We start from the raw sequence: 24,307 nt of genomic DNA, 5'->3' as shown, positions 1-24,307 counted from the left end.
TTTTCCTTGCCTTGCCTTATACTACAGCAGGTCGTCACTCATACTGAGACAGGTTTTACTGAAGGTTTCTTCCCGATGTCAGGAAGTGGTTCCTCCCTACCATCACCACATGCTTGCTCAAGAAGAGAGATAGTCCATAACTTGATGCGGTCAACTTTTACCAATAAATTTTATGTAATCAGCTGAATTTGATTGTACTCGATTTATGATTGAATTGACGTTAATCTGAATATATAATTAGATAATACTAGAATTTGCATGAAATAAACTGGATTTATTGGCCGTTGGATAGCAGTTGGAGCAATCTTCTGTGTGCCTTCTAAAGTGCCTTTAGATGACGTATCTCTTATATCAACTATATCATCTGTAATAGTCAGGGATTTTTCTATAACCTCTAAACATAAGACTTAGTAGCTTGCATCAATCTGCTCAAGACGAGAGCTCAAGACGATATTTAAAACAAATTTAAATAACAGGTCTGAATTTATGATACAAACAGCATTTGTGTCTAATCCCAAAAACTATGTAAATAAAACTCACAGAGGCGCCAGAAATGTACCTCTGCGCCTGCTGTGCTCAGTATGTGCATAGCTTTATACAGTAGCTTCCATTTCTTGAAGGTATCAAGGGTTTTGTTGGTGCACTTGTCTTTTTACAGACTTCTGAAATTCAGTTGAACCTGAATCTGTTAAATATATATATATTTTTATTTTTTATTTATTTTTTTTCTCTTGATGTCAATGAATAATACCCGATTTCCTAATAGTAAAGCCTGATAGCCTTTAGGTTCTATTCCAAGTAAACTCCGACTGTATACAACAGTTTTCTGCTGATGTACTTTCTTTTGTTTTTAAGCCACTAGGTGGAGCTGATTTTAAAGAAACTTTCATTTCAGAGGCTCACTTTCTTCAGTTTCCTTTACACAGAGTGAAACATTGCCACCTGCAACAAAACAACATCTGATAAACACATTAATTCAAATTTGCAGGTCAAAACAATTACATATACTTACAAAACTAGGACAGCACTGGAACACGCTGAGACCTCCCACATGTTGAGTAGCTTCCTTTTGTCTCTATGCAGGTGTGATATGACAGTCATCACTCATCCCATCCTGATGCTGCCAAAAGCCCAATAAGGGATTGGCCTGGTTTTGAACGATGCTTGTCACTTTTCATAGCATGCTGAGATGTTCACTGCATGAAGATGGATGACACACACGCACGTGTGCGCACACACACACACACACACACACACACACACACACACACACACACACACTGTGCTTTGGCTTGACTGAACAGCAAGAAGAGAAAAAAAGTGCAGCCTGCTCTGTCAGCATATCTTTCATCCCCCAGTCCCACCACTCAGCCATTCTCCTTCTGACCTTGGCCGACAGAATTAACAGGGGACCGAAATGAGAATGCAGTCCTCTTAATGGATGGATGATGGAGGGTTAAACAAATGGCCCAAAACTATGATGAAGTAAAGAAAAGTTCTGCCTTCAAATGCCTGCAGAAGCATAGGCATTTATATACTTACACCCCTCGATATTTCAGACATTTTGTCAAAACCATGAACTTGCATTTTATTTAATTCAAAACACATGCAAGAAGGTGAGATGAGACCAAAACGGAACTTTTTGGTCTCATGTGGAATTTTCTATCTGTGGTATAAAACTAAAGCTACTTTCAAACATCTTGGCATGAATGCTGTTGTATAAGAAATTGGATGAGAAAAGGTGATGTCTCTGCTGTGACCTCTCTGTCTCATTTTTTTTTTCATTAATCGACATCAATAGACCATCAAGAATTGAACATTCATGGTCTATAACATTTCCCTTAAGTTGTTTGATATTGGCCAAATTAGAAAGTTGAAGCTGGATTGAGCTAAATGAAAAGATGAGTTTGGAATGGTTTAGAATCAACGCAGTCCTAACGTAAATCTTCAGCTGGAGCTCTTCTGCAAAGAAGAATGGGGGAGGGGAACAGTGTCAGGATATGCACAGCTTGTAGAAGACTTGCACCTCTAACTGCAGCAAGTTCTCCAAAGTTTTGACTCAGGGGGCTGACTTCAGTTGTCTTTACTAGCCTTTTGGCTATATAACTATTTCAATCTGCAACGAGCTACTTTCTCACATGAAATTACTGTTTACAAAAATCTACAGTAGGCTATATTTAGTAATAGTAATAATAGTATTTTAAAGAGAAAATAGCAAAAACCAGTAATTAACAGAGGTAAAGGCCAATGAAGGAGAAAAAGCTATAAACATGTGGCTCAGTAATGTCAATGATTCGGGTTTATTGATTTGTTGATTTTTATTGAACTTTTGCCCTTTTATTTGTTGTCTTTGTTTATTTTATATTTTTTTCAGGCTCTCCATGTGTTTTTATTTAGCGCTTACTTGTTTTACTATGTAGCACCTTGGGATTTGTATAAATATAAAGTGCATTACAAATCCAATGTATTATTATTATTATTATTCAAATTGAGGAATTATACCAACGAAAATAACATGTCTTTATTTTCCACAGGCTATTTTAATGACAACATTTAGCTGTTCTTTACCCATATTTGATATTTGTTGCCTTAGCATATAAAAAAGACACACAAAAAAAGACAAAATAAAGAATTTATGGACTGAAATGGACACTGAATTATTTTGTTCCAAAGCGGCAGTCTTTTTCCACCATATGAACTTGACTTTCAGCAGAGTTCTTGTGCAAGTTATAAACCAGTATTTGCTGTAGGGGGCGCTGTTCTAAATAGATTTTTGGCCCAAATACATAAAGTACGTAAGTGCAGCAATCTTTTACTTTTAGGGTGCCTTTATATATAGAGAGAGAGAGATAAATAGATTAATTTGTTAAATTTTAAAACTAGGTGTAGAAAGAAACAATAGGTAATTCAAAGATGTAAAAAAAAAATTCTCATAAGGTCATATCAGATGGATTTGGGTGATGGATAGTGGCATTTTCAGAATGACATGTTACATCATCACCAGGTGAATTTTTACATAACGTTTCTGAAAAAGCACACTTGGGGGGGTACTTGTCATGTTGGCATGTGTTCGGAGCCCCCCCACACAGGGGAACCTCAGCCCCGTGGCCACAGCGGGATCCAGCGGGGGGAGCCTAATGAAACGTGCCTCCCTGCGGACGCACGGCTGTGGTGGCGGCCAGCCCACATTACTCGGGCTGCGATGTGGAGGTCAGTCGCGCATCAGAACAACCTGCAGCGCACTCCTCCTCCTGGAAAATCCCAGCAGTTGTATGCAGCGTTTGTCCTTCAGAGTCGCAGCTCGCTGGGATTTCGCATTGCTCTCCTTGGCCGGCGCCGCATCCCGCCAGTCACGTCCCGCTGCGCGGCGGACCCATTTGCTTCGGGTGACAGCCAGGTGTCCCGGCGCATCGACGTCCGGACCACAACTACTGCTGCTGCTGCTGCTTTCGGCTGGACTGTTGCTTTCGCGGTCACTTCGCATCTCTGCAGCAAGCCGGGACACGGTGCCAAGCTCAACTGTCAGCATTGAAAGAGGTAGGTGTACCCCACTACTGCCCCGGGGTACTTTCTATGCAGCACATGTTGTCGCCGTCAGATCAGATAAGGGGCTCCGAGCACTGTGTCCTCTGCTGGGATCTCAGCACTGCGGCGTCCCGCACTAGTTTTTTTTTTTTTTTTGGGGAGGGGGGGGGGGGGGGGGGTTGCATCTAACTCAGAGAGAATGTTCTGACGTGAAGTCATATCACGTCTGAATGTAGACAGATCACAGTAGGCTATTACAAACCCTGTGATGCATCTCATTTAATTCAGTTTTAGCAGCGTTTTCCCCCACCGAGAGCCCAGATCTCATTTGGAAGACAGACGTGTCCAAGATATAGCTGCAACACAGTTACAATCAAAAGAGAGAGAGAGAGAAAAACATACAGAGGATAAGTTAATTACATTAAAAGACAACATGCTCCACACATGAGGTGCTGCTGAGAACCAAAGTTGTAAACTTCCATTTTGATAAAAGTCATTTGAAACAAATGTTTTGTTTACTTACCAGTATAAACTGATGAAAGAAGGGGGATGACGAGTGTTGTTAATTATTAGGCTGGTTATTACTTAGCAGAATAAGTAATATAGTGCTCACACTATCCAACGTGTAAAGACTGAAATCAGATGCATTGACAGTATATCCTCATAATCGATAACAGACAAAGGGCCGATTCTTCCAATTTGATGTGACATAAAAGCGAGACCTATTTGTTCAGGAGATATAAAAGAGCTTGTTTTACATGACAAGCTGCAACTAATTAACTATACATTGCATATTTAAAAGTCATCACTTTTTTCTGTTGGGCAATCCTTTTTCTCACAGTTCAAGGGAAAAGGCTTTATAATAAAAAATGTGAAAACCGTACGTTTTGGTTTCTCTGATTCTAAAAAAAGTAGTACCGGTAGGCTGATTGAGCTGTTTCTGTTCTCTGTCACTCAATAGCCATTGGTGGCGTAAGTACCGAGCAGGAAACTGGAGAGTTATCAGTCTAGGAGAAAAATAGGGAACACAATTCAGCTTTGTGGAGTCCATGTATGGATTTCTCATTACTAACTTCAGTCATTCAGTATCAAACATCCTGTTATTTGCTGTAAAATGATGAAACAGACAATGACCTATTAGGAAAACTGTAACATTAATGAATATTAGCTTTGCAATTAATAAAAAAAACATTCACTTATTTTATACAAAATAGTTTTTAGAGATTCAAGGATTAAGGATGAAATTCAATAATAAACCTAAAAAAAAAAACACAACACATTTAGATTATAGCAGACCCCAGTGCTCTCTCTGGCCATTACAGGGAAGTCTGAATAAATTCGATTTACAGTTCTAAAAACTGTAAAGCAAAAGACCCCAATTGTGCAATTATTAAATACTCAATAGTTATCCATAGATAAATAAAAACAATATTGGGCCAATAATTAAACCTTGTGGAACCCCCTTATAGAATTTCAGTTAGACAGAGTCAAAACCATCTACCATGTTGTGTCGATGTTTAGTTACTCTCCTTCAACTTAAAATAAAGCAAGTGAAAACCTTGTGTTTTCTTTATGCCCCAATAATTTGTCGGATAACCCAAAGTGACATACCTAAACAAAAGCATAAAAAAGATCTAGGGTGCCAGAGTTCTGTCTGGTCATGGAACCGAAATCTCATCATGACTCCTACAGTTTTGTGAGAGCAGGCAGTCTGAATTATTTCCATTCACATTGTACTAAACTGTAAATCAAAAGCCTCCGATTGTGCGCCGTTAATGGGAAAGCTGTTTCTGCCATCGTTCACATGCTCTGCACAAGGTGCTCCCCTGGGATGGGCTTTTGATTAAAATATGGAAGTTAAATAATTGATAGATGGCAGACAAAGAGAAGATGTAGAGTGAAGGGAAGGGAGAGCTAAAGCCATTCCTGCGTAAGTTTGAGCGTGTCTAAAGCGTTAGTTTTTAGAGAACATTAGCATCATTATCTTATTGTTCCTTCTTTGTGTGTCGCCTCCCCTCAATTATCTGGTAGTGTCATGTTTTTCCCTGCCTCCCCTCACAGGTTAGACTCTCAGTCAACAGAGGGTCATAGCCATAAGCACATCAGCCACCCTCCTCCTCCTCCTCCTCCTCCTCCTCCTCCTCCTCTCAGCTGGAAAGAGTCGTCCTTCTGCCTGCAGTGGTCTAAAGCATCAGTGAAGACAGACAGCAAACGTAGGGGGTTCTCCCTGTGAGAGTGTGTGTGTTGGAGCCTTTGGAGTTCAACGCCCCCAGCCCTTCCCTTTGTGTGTGTGTGTGTGTGTGTGTGTGTGGATTATGTGTGGCCTTAGAGGAGCACTTTAAGTCAGCAAAACGGTGTCCAGTCCATGAGTCTCCCAGTGAGCTGAGTCGTTGACCAGGCTATGAAGGAGAGCTGCTCCAAACTAGGCTGAGTCGAGCAAGAGGACGATCCGTACGAGGAGCAGGCAGCCATGGGGCTCGGACAGTCCAGCAAGACCCCGGTCGCCGACGACACGGATGAGGGTGAGTGTTGAAATCCAGATGCTCCTTTTTCATTTGGTTTTTGTTCCCGTTTGCTGCTCAGAAGTGAACCCACACAGGTTGTGTGAGCAGCCTTCGGCATCTTTTCTGCTGCCTCATCAAAGTGCTATTGCTACCTGACAGTCAGCGGCTGTTTAGGGTGGAAAAACAGCGTACTACGTACTGGTACTAATTTTTTGCTTTTACTGCATTTGCATCATTTAATAAATTTGTAAACAACTATGTTATCGTAGCAGTTTAATTGACTTTAATCTAAACTGAACATAAGCAATTAATAATACTACAAAATAATATTACATTACAGCTATAATTATGTTATCTATACCGAATATGAATTGTTATTTTGATTGTGACACATACCAAAAACATTGAATTAACACCCTGCTAAATTTTGTAGTAGTTTCTAGATATGCATTTTTTTCCCCTTATCATTTTTACCTTTGTGCCAGTCTCCTCTTGATAGAATACCAATGAGTATAGGTGGCAACGAGGGGCTTTTTGCTTGGGTAGAGACTGCAGTTGGCTGTTTAACAAAAGTATTACACGCAGTTCGACTAGTGTTGTTTTATTGCCATTTAGTTCAGAAAACTCTAATTTATATATAGAGATAGCTCGTCCATTCAATCCAATCAAAATCTGCTACTGGCAATCTAATTTCATCATAGTTGTAAACAATCAAATCAAATTAGGTTTATTATTTCAGTTGGTAAAAAAGTTGCTTATATGGGGAAAACCAAATAATCGGCAACATTTCCTGTACATTTATACAGACACAAGCAGTTCTTGTTAGCGTTATCACATAAAGATGGTCACAGCACTCGCATTTCTATTCTGCACGCAAACACAGCTAGAGGCTACAAGGATGAGAGGAAGTGTCTGGAAAAAGTTTGATATTAACCTGATAAAATGTTATTCAATCTCTAAAAAGGGCCATATATAAAAAAAAACAGAAAAGACTAACAGAAAAGACTATTTGGTGTGTCCCAGGTAGATTGTGAAGCCTAATTCAGTAAATACATTTCTAATTTCAACATCTACATATGATAGGGGGTGAGGCTGCAACTAACGGTTATTTTTGTAGTCGACTAATCTGTGGTTTAATTTTTTGATTAGTCGATTAATCACAATAATTTCTTTGTACGATACTCATTATCACTTCAGTTGCTTTTAAAAATATGTTGACTCACCTGTTGTCTACACACCTTTGAACACCTCTTCATTGCCTCTAGTAGTCACTCTCCTTTACTAGCTATATAAAGGATCCTCCGTAAGATATTCATTTTAAATTTAAGTGACTTTGTTTATTTTAAATATTTCCATGATAGAAGATTTTTTTTTTACTGTAAACACGTTTTAAAACAATCTTTCGACCTTCAAGCTTTTAACATTGCTTAATGTTTAAAAATAATTTAAACTATCATATTTTTCAGACCACCAGGCGCACCGGATTATAAGACTCACTAAATATTCTTCCCAAGTGCGTAATATCACTCCACCTCTTCACGTACACAGCTCTCTGTCCGTCTCTGTCGGGAGGACAGAGTAGTTGGACTACACTGCCCTGTTTCTAACATAAGGCCAAAATAAACATAACTTATATTGAATTAACCTACTAGGTTTATTATTGCTAGCGCGTACTCTGGGCGCAGGCTACCTAAAGGCTCCCACATACTCGGGCGTACTGTGCGCATACTGGGAGCTTGGCGAACTCCGTACTGACTCTGCAAGGATGTTTTACCCTTCATAGTCGAGCATGCTATTGCCTACATTGTGGCTAATTCCTACAATTCCCACACTTTCTGCCAGTGGGACGAAGAAGCGGAACGGATGGTAAAATGTGTGATTAGCTAGCTGAGCACCTGGAGCTGTTTCTTTTCCAGCAGACTCCCACCGCACACTGTGATGCTGCCTGCTTGGAGCAGCTCTGTGTATCAAGCTTGGTGTCACATAGAAAACAGTTCAATGTAAAGACTTCTTGCCTCCGAGCAGTTTATAGTGTGACACGTACCTGTATGTGCAGAGTCTGCCTTCAGTCAACCTTGAGTACGACTCGAGTACGAGCGGACCCCCACGGAGTGAAGTACGCCCGAGTATGTATCTTCATTTTAACTGCAACCATCAATGTCAGCAATAAAGAAAACACTGAAATACACCCAATCATTTAAATATCATGCGATTGAATTGCAGTGGTAGAGTCAAAGCAGTCTGTGCTGAGGAGCTTGATCACCCGCTGAGCTTACCACTGGGTGAAGAGCAACGAGAACGGACATAACAGGCATTTCACAACTAAGCCATATCTTGAGAGACCAAGCAGATATTTCGGTTTTACACAGCCGCATTCTCACCTAAAATCAGTCTAAAAGTTAATTTTGTATCAAGGGAAGTGTAATTTACACAACGTTACTAACTTTAGCATCTTCTTTTTGCCTATTACTGCAAGGAGCTGTAGTCATGTGAGAGGGTCATGTCACAGAGGTGCTCTTTGCTCATTGGGGAACTGGCGCTATACTGCCCTCTGCTGCAGCCTTAGTGAACTGCATGTAATTTGAACTACCACTGAAAGCGACATAAAATATATTGAGACTTCAGCAATGTTTTCATATTGTTAAACAACGACGTGTCGACGCATGAATTTCTGCGGCAACAATTTTTCATTATCAACAATGTTGACTAATCGTTGCAGCCCTAATAGGTGGTGTCCAAGTTTTTTGGCTCCAGAAACATTGGCTGTTCCAGACCAAATTTACCAGTGGGGCCAAGGTGGGGCCAGTGTTTTTTCATAGGGGCACATAAAAGAATGAAATAACAAACACGGCAATATTTTAATTGTTTAATAATATTAAGCGAGCCACTTGTGGCTCTGGAAATGCTTTAGACATACGGCTGAACATGAACCACCTTGATTTTTAAATCCTTGTTAGAGTAAAACTGTAATGGTAAAAAATCAGTTATAGTTTCTTCGCCGGTGCATATAATTGTAAGAAGTGTATTTAATGTTAAGTCGTAGGTGCCATAACAAGGACACTGGCCCCTGTCCAGAAATATTTCCACTAAGCTGAATTTGTTTTTCTTTTATGCTTGTGAATAGTGTAGTAGATGAGTTTTCAGTCCACTGACCGGCAGTGGCAGCACCAGCACAAGGGTTGGGTTGGCATCGCTGCACCAGTTTATATTATTCCGCATAGCTGTAGAATCCTCCCACCCCTCAGTTGTTATGGCCCCACATTAAAGTCAGTTTTCAACATCAGGGATTGTATGATCTAAAATTTTTACACTACACGTCCTTCATAGATAATACATCGAGGCTTTATCGATCCGACTCAGTCTGAAATGAATTCTATTCTGGCTGCAACCCAAAGACTTTAAATCAGTAAGAGTTTTTTTTTTAGTGCATTAGTCACTGGCTTCAAGGTTTTATCACAACAATAGAGGGATTTCTGATGTGTATAGCATCAGAGGCAATTTATTATTAGTTTCTTGTCAGGCTGCGATTAACTAGACTGCTTTGTCATTTATTCAGAAATACCTTAAATAAATAAATATATATTTTTTTCTGTATTTTTGTTGAAGCACATTATCACATATGTTAACTTTTTGCATAACATAACAAATTTTAGTTGTCTTTTTCAATGAAGGCAACGTTTATCAAAGGATACGTCTTTATTCTTGGTTAACCTGAAAGCTTAGTCACTCAACGAGCCATTTTGGAAATGGTGCACATACAATTTTTTTTGCTTTTTTTTTTGTCGAATTGATGAGACAGATCACCCCAACAGACGTTAAATAGTTTTTTTTTTTCTTTACAGAAGGCAAAACATAACCTTTGAATTAAAAAAAGGTTATTGGAAACAAAGTGATCCAATAAGTGATAAAACTTTCATTAGGGGCAGGAAAGGGTTCTGCTTTTGAAGTCTTAGGAACTTAATGGATTATCCTCTACTTTGCTGTTTTTGCTTGACATTGAAGCGTGGCAGTTGTGTTTCCTCATTGCTTTGCAGGCTGCAAAAAGACAGCGTGTCTTTAAGGGACAGAGAGCGCAATTAAAAGCTGAATTTGCCTGTAAAAATAATGGTTTGGCATGACATTTTCGGACTGTAATAACGATCAGAAAAAACAATCTATAACATGATCTAATTGGTGCGATTTAAAATATAAATGCAGAATGAATGCAATATTAATTTATCACAGCTATTTTGTTTTCTAGAATATTTTACAACACACCTGTTGTTTGTTATACCACACCTGTTGTGTTTTTTATTTATTGTACTTCCTTTAAATTATATCTGCTTTGAAAATGTTATTGCGCAATACCTGTTCGAACACATTTAAATGTGCTTTTTGTACACAATACATATAGATCTTTACAGAGTAACACTGGGAAACTACCAAGCTGGTATTAGCTGTTTAGGCTAACTGCTCAGTTTATCAGGTTACATTTGACTCCTTAACAGATATGCCAACCGTAGCTTTTAAATCGTGTAACTAGCCACTTAAATAAAAAACTCTTCCCATTTTCATCATAAACCCGTGAAGAGCAGCTCCCTCAGAACTTTTTTCCATTCATAAATCACACCAGTGATACGCCACATCGCTGTGAGATGGCGGAAATATAGCCAGCAGTGTAGGACAACAGGAAGTGTCCCACGGCATATAGTTCAGCACTTTGCGTAAAATCTGTTTCAGAAGATTGTTTTTTTTCTCTCAATACAATAGTGGAGGACAAACCCTGTTTAGTGATCCTCGTGTTTGGCTGAGAAAATGCTTCAAATTCAAATGAGATATCTCATCTTCTTACTCCTTTTGTCAAAAGTAATTTCTGTATTTTTTTATGCTTTTAAATCCTGTTGCTGGCTGTTTCACAAACCATACATCATCTCTACACCACTACCCCTGAACTGCAAAGCCAGCTTGACCTTTTACAAGCTAGCCGATGCAGTAGCCTGTGACTACCACGCTTGGCAAATCCAGGGCTTAACAGAGGCAGGTTGAAATCGACCCCCCTCGCTGCACTGGTCCTTTCACAATCACATATAGACGGCTAAAAAGCGCATAAATCCTGCCTTGATGTGTTTTGTGACAGGAGCTCCTAATAACGGTAATAGGTTGGGTTTTTTCCTTTAGTTTCCACACCATGGCAGTCAATGTATTTCACGACAGGAAATGTTTCAAAATGGCCTTTCTTTTTAGCGATTGAAAAGCGTATCAGATTTCAGTCGGCCAGCTGACAGCAGTGTGCAGCAACAGCTAGGAGAGGGGAAACCCTGCATTGCTCTACGCATCATAACACTGGAGAAATGACGGGTGTAATTCTTTGGCATCTAATTACAATGAGTATAAACCATAAGAACGGCATTACAGAAGCGGTTTTGAAATGGTAACGATTTAAAACGCTGGTATACCTATGTACTTTTAACCGCCCCAGGCCAAGTCGCAGAACAAACCAGTTAAACTGTGGTTTCAGCTTTCTTTCAGTGATGCCTAAAAGCCTTCAGTGCTGAACAAAATCATAGATAAAACATGAGTTAAGATATCCACTCTGTTTAGTCAGTTTGGATCGGGGACAAACTTGCTTCTCATCTCCTGATACGTCAAAAATCTCCAATTCTAATATTTTGATAAGTGTCAGCACTCTGCATGTTGAGTATACATATTAACACCCATCATGCAATCACTGCTCTGAGCAGCAATAAAGATGCAAATTGACTTTTCACTATCCCTCCAAGGTGATACTGGCAACAGTTGCTTTTTGTAATGTATCTGTAACTCCGTGTGCTAGAGACACACATATATAGGATGTTACTTTAAATACTAACTATACAGCACATAAACGTCTAAAACATTCAGAACTTTGTTTTATTGTAAACAACCCATTTCATTCCAAAAACAAACAATAGTGTCTGTAGCTGAAACACCATACAGCTGCAACATATTTGACACTTTAAAAGGATAAAAAAATAAATTAAATGGTAAAAAATAAATTTTTTAAAGAGCCCCATAGCTGATATTTATAGTCAATCCATGTTGGCTGAATTTCTCAGAGGTGTTTATATGAAGGTAGACTCTGTCAAGACTTGTTTGTCTCCCCAGAGAATGTTGTTTGTACATCATGCATCACCACATGGGTGTGTTTCCTGTTCCCCCCACACCGTGCAGCCATGAGAGACCTCTGTTAATTGATAGGACCGATTTAGTGTCCACCAGAACCTGTTCACGGCTGAACACAGACCTGCAGGTTTTATTTCAGATACCAAAGACAGCCGGTGTTTTGACACAGGTAAACGCTCAGATATTTTGCAAGACAAAGCACACGAAGATCCACGGGGATCGAATTAAAATAAGGCATATACTCCAAAAATGAAATAAAAATGCTTTTGAGGGCATGATTTACTTTTACCTACCTATATAAATTGTTTTTGATTTAAACCAAAATCTGTGAAAGGACCGATCCATGGATTGTCCGGTTGCAGCTCTGATCTGACGATTTCTATTGATGTTCTGACACAGCTTAACCCCAATGTAATGATTATATTGTGACATCATTAACTTTAAACAGACAGGTGACTTCCAGCTGATCAATAAACCACATTTTAACTGAGGTTTGACCTTATTCACCAATATGTCAATGTTAAGTTTATACTCAGCGCTTTAGATATATATATATATATCTATATATATATATATATATATATATATATATCTTATATATATATATAGATATATATATATATCTATAGATCATATCTACTCTATCTATATATATATATATATATATATATATATATATATATATATATATATATATATATATATATATATTGCTCTCTCACCCACCTACTAGTAAAGTTAGACTAGTAGTGTCAATAAATCTGTAACAATACCCATCCCTAAATCTTAGCGGTCCCATCCTTCTCTATCCATTGGTAGGATTTGGTGATCAGCCACTTTAGCTATTTGTCGGTGGTACATCCCATGCAGGGCTTTTTCCTCCCACGATGATTCCTTCAGTTCCTTCTCATCCAGCTTCCAGTGTCTGAGACTTTCACTGAGCACTTCATCCCTTGAGACCATCTTCCTGATATATTCTTGGAGCTTGGACGTTTCATTTGAATGGTGGTTCTGATCCTCACTAGGACTCTTGCTCCTTCTTTACGCTTAGTGTACAGCCTGTGGATACTGGATTTGGGGAGGAATCCACCATGCATGGTTAGTAGCTTTCGTGTTTTAAAATCAGTGGTCTGGATTTCCTTCTTTGGACAAGCAGGATATGGGTTTCTGATGGGTTTCAGGTCTATGCAGAACAGCTGAGGGGACAGAGCATCTCCTTGGTACATTCCACATTTGATGGAGATTTGAGCAATTGGCTTGAAGTTGTCCTCAAGGGTGGTTTTGCACAGGCTTATGGAGTGTGCAGTGAAGGCAATCAGAGTGCTGTTGACCTTGTACAGCTTCAGGATGAAAGCAGCTGCCATTTGTGAATGTTGGAAGTACTTGGGCTACTGGAGCACGAAGGCAAGGGACACGAGAAAACAATACAGCACTATATATATATATATATATATATATATATATATATATATATATATATATATATATATATATATATACACACACACCTTTTTTAATGAGACATAATATCATTACACACAAAACTAATTTTTTGAATTCTTAAAAGTAAATAAACTATTACATTAAGATCTAAAAAGTTGTTGATATGACTTTTTGTCAGAAGTAACATATTAGTAAAACCAAATGATTGCTTTATGCCCAGAACTGCTGGGGGTATGAATAATTTTGGGCTAAAATGGAGATGGTGTAGGCAGCACCATGTTTTCCAGGAAGATTTTCCTGCAGCAAGTACATAGAAGAAGGTCAAAGTTGTTGAGAAGATGGATAGCGCTAACTACAAGGCAATTTACGTGGACAGAAAACATGTTCCAGACTTGAAAATCACTTTCACAGATGTTGGATTCTGGCTGAACTTGAGCTGCTTGCTAACAAGATTGGGCAAAAATGCCGTTACACGTGCAAAGCTGTTAGGCACGTACCCCAAAAAACTAGCAGCTGTAATCGCAGGAACAAGTGGTTCTACAAAGAAATAAATTAAGGTGGCCAAATCCCATTCCTGCCACAGTAAACTATTTTGTGCTGGTCTATCACATACAATGGCAATAAAAGTAAAAGTGTGTGGTTTTAATGCGACGAAATTGTGAAAGAGTCAAAGACACATCAATCAGTTTGTAAGGCACTAGATCTCCTGATTAAACATGTCACTTGTTTTCTGAAACAGCTAGACTCCTGCTAGATTTGCTCGATTTTATTAGAAACTCTGCCAGTTCAGATTTGGCCATTGAAGCGACTGAGAAAAAGGAAGCCGACATTAATGTGTACCTGGAGGCCAAATCCAATATTTTCACAGGTAATGCGTCCTTTCAAGAGGGTTCTGAGAGGATTTTATATTGTCTAATTCTACCAGTGGGTCATGACTGAAACAGAATGCACAATAACACTTCATCCATATCTGGATGAAATCAGATTCTCTTTCCTGGTTAATGCACAAAAGTCAAATGCATAGACTGATTTAAAGCAAAGTAAGGGTAGACTATATGCATTCTAAACTTAGTACATAGTTTTGAAATAAATAAATGGAGTGCTGCTATCTGCTTTTGATTGTAAGGTTAAGGCTTTTGAGACGTATGAGATGAGATCAGAAATGTTGTGGTTAATTTATGATCTACATTTTATATAAAGTTTCGACCTGCTAATAACAACTTTTCTCAATTTTCAGAACTGTAATATAGGAAGATACAGTCTAAGAAAAACATTCAACATAATTTTTTTATTCTGTTTGAAAACTTTTCACACTTTTGGACACCAAACTGCATTTGGCCACACCTACCATTTGGACCCCTTACAACAGCTTTTATATTTTACTAGCATATTTGGATACCTGGATATTTAATATCAATTTCCATTGTGCAGATGAATTCAAATATCCATGAAAAAACTGAAAAGAAAAATTTTTAAATAATGCTATGAAATACTATAAAGAGTGCTATTTGTATTGAGGATAAATCAGGACATTATTATATTTATCACATCAGATGCACATTATAAGGATATTGTTACTCAGCATCATCAGCAGATAGCATGCTTTGCATAAACCAGACAACGCATTCCAGGTGAAAAATACTAACAAAACAAAACTCATGCTAGGGCATATAAACCATTTAGGTGGAAGCGACATGTTTTGGGGGTGCTTTTCTAAAGTAGAGGCTTGTCAGCTAACCATAGAATCCACCATGAATTATATCTAGAACTGCATCCTGCTAAATGACAATGATCCAAATGATACCAGTAAACTCATTAAGGACTGGCTGAAAATTAAGACATTTTTTATTTTATTTTATTGTATTTTATTAAGTTGATTAAAATCAGCTTTTATTCCAGTGATTAAACATATGATTAGACCTTGATATGTGAACGATTCCTGATAATATGGGCATCCACATTTCTTACAACGGTTTTTATTTAAAAAACAAAACTAAACATATACTGTATGTCAATGCGAAGTTGTAAAAAAACAAATTCAAATTAGAGATAAATAGTTGTTGGTTGTATGGCAAATAAAATCTTCTTATAGCCAAACTTGGGTCAAGCTGAAGGAGCTGAAGGTCTCCAGGGCAGCCAGAGACCTCTGACATCATATGTCCCCGGTAACTGCTACATGGTTCCCATTAAGAGCCATTTTAAAGATTTGAGGGGACGTTTTCAAAGCGTTCCTTTTAGCAGCCCTCCAGTGCTCGGCTCATTTTGTTATCGAGTCTCCGTCTAACAAACACACACACACACGGGGGGGAACGCAACCAGAGTGCCTCTCCTCATCTCGCTCCTCTCCGTCTATCAGCCACTTTATCGGCTGCTGGAACCGGATGGGGGCTGTTTGTTTCTCGCTGTCATGACGACGAGGACAGACGCTTTTCCCTCTCTGCTGTTTTTCCCGGAGGATGGAACAGCTGCTGCCCACCGTTTGCTCTCATCGGATGACACACACGGAAACGAGGCTGCGCGCACGTTTACAACTACGGTGGCAAGCACGCTCATTTGCAGGACATTTAAAAACACTACCTGCTGAGTTTGTGGCCACGCGAAGCACACACACACACACACACACACACACACACACACATGCTTACATTCAAGCCTGCAGCCACTAGATCTATCGAATGTGACAGCTGATGTTATGCTCCGTTAGTCACGTATCAGTGGCACTTCCCCCCCCCCCGGTTCACACTATCTGTGCTGGAGTGTTTACAGAACCTGTCCAGATAAGGTCCACTTGAGACCGGCTATATGATCCACGCGTTACACAAACAAAGCACCCGTGCAGATTTAAAAGCTGCCACTGCCTAAAAGTCAACATAGACCCTGAGTCATTTACTGGTAATTACAGTCAGTTCGCCGCTTAGCTGCTGAGGAGATCCTGTCGTGACGGGGGCCCTTCGGCGACACAGCTGCGTTTGTGGATTCGATGCGAGATAGTGTGATTACAGGAAGACACACGAGCAGGCAAGGAAGGAGGAGAGAGGGGGGTGGCTCATACTGTGCTTACGGGGGTTTAATGGGATCAAATTGATGACGGACACATGACTAACAGCGTGTAAAAATCAACAACTCCACATGAGGGGAACTGACACATTGACAGCCTTTCTCTAGTTTAAAATCAGCTGAGGAAAGCGTGGAAGTCCTCTGGGAGTCATTTTAAATTCGTCTGACACCTGCTAATCAGTTTAGATCAGGGGTCACCAACACGGTGCCCGTGGGCACGTGCGGACCCCCAAGGACCATATGTGGTGCCCTAGAGCCTGTTCTAAAAAAAACTAGTACAACCCTCCAGTGAGCTGCAGCTAAAATGTTATTTTAGTCTGTTGTACCTTTTTAATCACATTTGCATTTAAATAGATTTAAAAAAATGACAGTATCTATAAAAAAGAAGCACTGAAAATATGTTCATTGGTGAGCGCTGACTCCTCTAGTTCAAAGGTCAGTACTGCTAGCTCTTCCTGTGACACGGCACCAGTGAAGTAGCTCTCAAAAAGGTTGGTGACCCCTGGTCCAGACTGAACTAATCATGTTTGCTCGGCTTGATCCTCACAATCCTTGCCATGGAAATAAGAAATAAACTTTATTCTCCCTCAGTGGTGAAATTCAGGGGATTTTCTATAACTTTTATTTTCACAGGGTGTCTCAGTGAGATCCAAAATCTTATTTACAAGAAACATTTAAAAAAAAAAAAAAAAAAAAAAATATATATATATATATATATATATATATATATATAACACAGTAAAAATACAGATAATTAGAACATTTACCTCCAATAAAAAGAAGGAAGTAAAATGACTTAAAAACAAAAGCTAATTTTATAGGAGTATTTCTCTATTTTACTTAAGTCCACATGGATAGTCTGACATCTTGTCATAGAGTTTTCCAAGTTGTTCCAGGGTAGAGTAAGAAAATGCCTTTTTTCTAACTATTTTCATACTAACGGATAAAGTTCTGGGAGCGAAGTCTGTGGCTGGACTATTTAACAGACATTTAGAATAATAAATAGGCAGGGAACTGACAAGTTTATAAATGAAAATGTCATAATGCATGAGTCCTCTGACTGATAATGATAGCCACTGCACTTGTGACTGTAAAGTATAGTGCTGAGTGAGAAAATTATACCCTATTGTAATGCTTCCTTATAGACAGCATCCAACATGTGCAGGGAGATGGCAGGTGTGTTCATATAAACAACATCGCAGTAGTCTAAGAGAGAAACCCTGAAATTGAAAACATTATAAATCTCTAAATGTAATTATTGACTTTTAAACAATGTTTTATCTTTTTTTTTTGTTCCCTCTTTTTCCACCTGCAGTCAATTTCGACCATTTTCAAATCTTGCGGGCTATTGGAAAAGGGAGTTTCGGCAAGGTAAGTTAAAGCTATTTTTCTTACATTATATCATAACTGATTAACTTAAAACAGTGGTGTGTAAAATTAGCAAAAAGGCGTGTTATATTTTCATGCTGTGGCATCAGAAATTGCCGGGGGTTGCACTAAAGGTTATGTGTGTAAACGGCTGCCCTGGCATTGTTGGTAGATATTACTGGTGCCATTTTTCTACTGCAATAGTCATTTGTTCTGATCTTACCTCTGTACACTTTGCTTTGCTTCATCTTGTAACATCTTAGCGCTTTTCGCTCTCATTTCCATTTCATTCTCCAATAATCTGATATGTAACAAGCCTATTCTATGCAAATAGTTCATTCTGCATCCATTCATAGAAAACAATTGATATGGAAAATGAGTGATGGGTGATGGCTGACATGTGAAAGATGAGAAAAAAAATGCCTCTGTGCACAAAGCTGTAAATCCACACAGTGCATTGTGTATGAACAAGGACACATCTGTCTGGTTTATATACAACATGAGCATACGTTCCAGTTAAGCTTACCTTGTAATTTGCTTAAGAAGAACCGGTGACACAACAGAAACAAATTGGAATTAACATAAATTTGGTTCCATATTTTAAGCCATTTAGGGCAAACTAATTCTGTCTCCTATAGTGCTTTGAGGTAGATATACAGATACACATTCACACTCAAATAGACATATCACAGATCCACATAACATCACTGCACTGTCCATGGAGAGATAAGCAGTTTAATCACAGTAAAGGCAAGCTGTTGTGAGGATGTGAGGAGTGAAGCGATCAGGGCTCGGGCTGATTAATTATGCCAGCTGGTCCATAGATCACTCGCTTAGATAGCAGCAATCATTGGCTTATTGACGCTCACAAGAGCAACTGCAAATAAATTGGACGTATTACAGCCCTGCATATTGAAATTGTTCTTGTCAAAGTCTAAAATGCGTGCTTCCTTCATTTTGATATGCGACTGGTAACCAGAAACTATGTGCTCTTGGTTTCAAATAGTTTCCTTTAAAATCCCAGAAACGCAGCGTTTCTCAGTTGTGCCTCACCTTTAAAAACTCTACATACGCTTGTGGGCAATGTTAGACATCTTAAATTAGGACATGATTCATGATCACCAGGAATGAAGACAAACGTTTTTAGGACCTCTGCAGAAATGTTATAGATATATTTTGGGTTGGTGTGCCTCATTCAACGAAGATTCATGACTTTCATAAATATGTTGACATTTCTAAGCTAATTAGTTAATAAAGAAGTGGAAGTCTGTTAATAGTGGTTGTGCATAGCAGACATGCAAACAGGCTCTAACCTGGACTCCCAACGCAATATGTGTCTGGTTTTGATTTTGTTGCGACTGTTAGTGGATTGCTTTTGGAGGTGGCTTTGATGTTGTAGGCAATTGGTGTGCTTTATATTTCTGACTGTAATTTCTATAGTAGACAATCTGATCAATATTCTAATCAAAAATGAATCCCATAACCATTTTCCAGGGACCGGCAAAGCATCGCATATCAATAAAATTGTATCCTCTTGTGATCTCAACAGGTCTGCATAGTGCAGAAGAAGGACACCAAGAAGATGTACGCCATGAAGTACATGAACAAGCTTAAATGTGTGGAGCGGAATGAAGTGAGAAATGTCCTGAAAGAGCTGCAGATCATGCAGAATCTCGAGCATCCCTTTCTGGTTAATTTCTGGTAAGCACTGATTTCTAAGAGAAAAATGTAGTTAGTAGCTATACCTTCGTGATCAAGACCTCCATCTCTTGTTGCATTTGTAGCATTCTCAGCCCAAGGTGTTGTTTTTTTCAAACGACTCCTCAGATGCTACTTCTACACAACCTGAAAGCCAGAGTTTATAGGGTTTGGCACCAGAAATGTCACTTTTAAAATGCCGGTTAAATATAGCTTTTTAAGCTGTCCTCTGATGGCCATCATTAATTCTTGAAAAATACTTCCACTTTACAATAAGTGGAAGCCACCCGGCTTTTTCGTTGAACAGAGACACACACATAAGTAGTTGAAGGGCTAAGGACAGACAACTTGTCACAAACAGCAGCAGTTACATTTTTAAATATCAAACAGTTTTCCTGTTTTTATTTATTTTATTTTTTTTTACTAAATTTACCTTGAGTTGCTGTCTTTATTTATCGCTATCTCTAATGTAGAAAAAAAAAACATGTAACTGTGGTGCAATATGTGTACATACGACATATAATATGCAAAAAGTAAAACATTAATGAGAAAAGTTGAGCTTACACATAGCAGGGGACGTAAACAGAGCATTAGAGAGAGGCGTAGTGCACAGGCTCATCAAACAAACAATGCCAGTGCTTGCTTTCTTGCTTGATTGTATGCTGCGCTTGCCAAAAAAAGACTGGAAGTTATTTTGTTGGCAGTGTAAGCCCCCGTGGGTGGGGGGGTGATTTCCTCTGGAGATGTGCTTGGGTCAGCGCTGTGCCCACTCACCCACCCCTCTCCTCTTTCTTTCTTTCTTTCTTTCTTTCTTTCTTTCTTTCTTTCTTTCTTTCTTTCTTTCTGCCCCTCTCACTGTGTTGAGTTGGCATAAGGTATGGTCCTCCTGAGGTAAACACTCAAGGTCAACGACAGGGAGAGACCACCTGCAAGTAGACGCACTGGGTTGAGTCAATTACATGCAGAAAAGTCTCCTGGCCTGTCCCTCTTTTCTGTCATCTGTGTCCTCCCCTCATTACCCTTGTCTTTCCTACGCGTTCCTTTTTTTCCCTTTCTGCCTGTTCCCTCTGACCATCTGCTCTACTTCCTTTCCCCTTCTCCTGCTGTAACTGATCTTGCCGCTAAGTATGACCTAATATGCCGGGCACAGTTTTCAAAGCAAAACTACACTTGGAAAACAGGAATTAACACGGACCAGGGCATTGCATGGGGGAGGTTTTAAAGAATTTTAACATTGGGAACGACCGATTTAGAAGCTTGCTGAATAAAAGATCCTGTTGGTTGTGTGGATCAAGTGGTTCCTTGACACTGATGGCTGAACGACGCTTAGTGTCGGCGTTCCTACAAAAATCCCAACAATGTCGGTAAAAGTATGGATTTTGAGTTTAGAGTTTGGGAAACAAAGCTAGAGCATTGAGAAATATTTGTATTCCTGAATATCATTAATTATCCAATTTTCTGAAAATTTGATCCCTCCATCCATCCATACCTCCATTATATTTTATTCTTATAGTTTTTCGGAGTCTATCAGAACATGACCACCTAATATGTGCCTGCAGTATTTCTTGCAGATGAGCATGTTTAGATCATGAAGCAACAATCACTGTGACCTGAAAATTTATGTCAACTGCTGAGCCTGAAGAGCAAGTATCCAGCAGCATATTATTTGAGCTATCTGCTTTGTAAATTTGGCGCAAAGTTGGGGCAGACAGCAGGTGCAAAATATTTGTCAGAAGCTAGCTAACAGAGCAGTTGTAGTGATTTTTTTTAAACTGTGCAGACAATATCTTCACACGTGGAAAAACGGAGAGGCTTCAGCTTATTGTATTAATTATCCTTTACTGATGGTCGCATTCAGACAGGAACTTTAACAGCTACTAGTCTCTAAGGATCTGTAAAGAAAAGTACTGGCTCTATTTGGAAAAAATTTTTTAAAAGGAAATTATATTACAATTAAATATATTCAGAGGAATCTTCAGCATGCTTTACCAGCATCTTAAACAAGCAGCAATGTTATTAAAACTCATCCTAAGCAAAGCCTTTATGACTTCTTATTGCATGAAATCTTCTCCGGTTATGCTGGGGAATGAAAAGCACTTTGACTTAAAAGGATATGGCCAAAAAATCTTGCAAGTATCACAAACAAGTTGCATAGTAAAAGCCTAAGTTGCTTCAGGGAGTATATTTTTTCTTCTTTTTCTTTTGCTCAGTCCTTATGTAATCATACTAATGCATCACACTTATGTTCAGGAGGAAACAAAAAAAAAAAACATCTTTCTGAGTTATTCCTTATTCACTCATCTTGTTCTGGAAAACCACACAGCGATATCACAATGTCCCGAGAAGACTTCGTTTCCACTTCAAAAAACAAAAAAACAAAACTATGAACTAAGAAGCCGCAATTATTTATTCATCTCTAAGAATCCTCTGGTTTCGTAAAACAGACACGTACTGTGAAGTCTGTGCCGTTCTGACTGAACAGAATAAGAAAAGATGAGCCTGACTCCAGATTCCAACCTCACGAGTACTGCAAGCAAACATAATGCCCCCTTTTACTTTCAGTGCTGCAGAATTTGGCAAACGCTCGGAAGCAGTTATTCAGCCCGTTAAGCATCTGGCTTAATGTCAAGATGACCTGGTGAAATGCAAGATCACAGAATCCAGACGTAAGAGCCGGAAAAAAAATGTTGTAATCACACACTCTCATTGCCAAAATGTGATCGAACTAAAGTTAAATTCATGCCTTACATTCTGAAATGAAACAGAAACAGTTGTTGATTTAGAAAAACTTCAGTAATTTTTTTCAATATTTGGGCCAATCTGCCTGTTTGTATGGGATGTAGTTGAATGGGATTTTGCATAGAGCTGCACCTATTTGCCTGTGCTCAGGAAACATTGGACGCAGACTGATGGGAGCTGAGTCAAAGGAAGGTGTGAGGAGATAAGATAGGAGGAAGGTTGAAAGGCTGTCCTTATCGATCCAGCATATCACAGTTTGCATGGTTGGCTGACTGAGTCCGTTTCAGCAAGGTGCTGTGGTCAGAGTGTGTGCATGTGGGGGTAGTATTCATGTCAATTGTAAAGCTGTGTAGAATTACTTTAATTGCTTGCTAAATATTGTTATTCTGATAAAATGTATAGATAAAAATATAGGCAAATTGGGTAAATTACAGTAATTAGCTTACGGTGCTGTAAAAAAGTATTTCATTGCATTCAGGTTTATTCTTTTTTTTTTTTTTTTTTTTTTTTTTTGCTTTTGAGGAAGTACTTGTTTCAAATCACCAAACTAATTTGAATATCAGACAAAGGTAACCTGTATAAATACAAAACTCAGTTTTCTTATAATGATTTCATTGCTCTCATCCCTAAGCCTAATATCTGGTTGTGCCAGGTGGCAACATCTACCGTCAAGCATTTGTGTAACCAACAAAGAGACTTTTATATTGCGACAGAGGGATTCTGACCCTCTCTTCTTTGCAGAATTGTTTTATTTCAGGAGGGATTTGAGCATGAACTCTCTGTTTAAGGTCATGCCCAAGCAACTCCACTGGATTTGTGTCCAAACTTTTACTTGACCACTGCAAAACCTGTATTTAGCTTGTTATAAAGCTACTCAAAGGTATGCCTGCTACATAGAGTATTTCAACTTAATCTCAAAATGCATCCATTATGGCATATTGTTCAAGTCCTGGAGCAGTAAAGCAATCAAGGCCAGTCTTTTTCTTATTGTTGAATCATGAACAATGAGCTTAACTGAGGCAGGGGAGAGCTGCTGTGCTTTAGATGTTGTGTTGCGTTCTTTGGTGACCTCCTGGATTAGCTGTCAATGTGCTCTTGGAAAAGGTTTAGTAAACCAGCCACTTCTAGGAAGGTTCTCCACTAGTCCATGTTTTCTGTATTTGTGGGTAATGGCTTCTGTATTTGTGATGCTACATCCACACTGTTAGACGTCAAGGACTCACCTGTTCTTTCTATCAGATGGCGTCATCACACAGGTTTCATTGTGGTCATGTCTTGTTTTTTACAGGTCAAATACTAAACAGACCATGGTGTGGCTTGCAAAAAGTGAACTTTCCAAATAAATGTGGTTTCTCACAGGAAAATAATGATTGAATTATTTTAAAAAAGTACCAGGTTACAGTTTTGGACAGCTATTTCCCCCTAAATGATTGGAATTATAAGTTAAAACTTTAGTTGTCTTGGTCTACTAAACGTTTGTGCTGAAACAAGGAGTGACAAAGACGCGAAAACCAGAAATCGTTGTGGGCGCAAATTATCCACAGTCGTGTAAATCGAATTCATTCCTTCATCTATGTAACCTTACAAGATACAACTGTTACCTTTGACAGAGAGGACAGTGTCGCCTTTTGTAAGGACATGTTCCCATTAGTTGAGGAGCCCCTGTGATTTCTTGAGATGTCCATTACTGAATTTGCCTGGGGGTACCTTTGACTCTAAAAGCTCCATGCTGGATTCTCTCCCATGAGACTGAGTGCCTGGAGGCCACAAAGAGGTCACATTGAAATGCATGTGTTGCAGAGTAGAGATAGGAGTGAAAAAAAAAATAGATG

At 38.9% G+C, this 24,307-nt stretch overlaps 1 protein-coding gene across 3 annotated transcripts in view; it reads left to right on the top strand.

Annotated features, from left to right (window-relative positions):
- Positions 1-3,400: 3,400 nt before the first annotated feature.
- Positions 3,401-24,307, top strand: part of stk32a (serine/threonine kinase 32A) — a 75,488-nt gene continuing 54,581 nt past the window's right edge. The window contains exons 1-5 of one of the 3 annotated variants that reach the window (XM_036142869.1): positions 3,401-3,537; positions 5,587-5,738; positions 5,855-6,047; positions 17,986-18,041; positions 19,588-19,739. In XM_036142869.1, coding sequence (XP_035998762.1) covers positions 5,996-6,047; positions 17,986-18,041; positions 19,588-19,739 — 260 coding nt within the window. In that variant the 5' untranslated portion in view covers positions 3,401-3,537; positions 5,587-5,738; positions 5,855-5,995. Of the gene's footprint in view, positions 3,538-5,581; positions 6,048-17,985; positions 18,042-19,587; positions 19,740-24,307 lie in introns of those variants that run through there. The other 2 variants (XM_012853052.3, XM_036142868.1) reach the window with 2 other exon arrangements.

The sequence above is a fragment of the Fundulus heteroclitus genome, chromosome 11 (assembly GCF_011125445.2).
Source record: "Fundulus heteroclitus isolate FHET01 chromosome 11, MU-UCD_Fhet_4.1, whole genome shotgun sequence".
Classification (NCBI taxonomy): domain Eukaryota; kingdom Metazoa; phylum Chordata; class Actinopteri; order Cyprinodontiformes; family Fundulidae; genus Fundulus; species Fundulus heteroclitus.
This window is presented reverse-complemented; position numbering and strand designations above follow the sequence as displayed.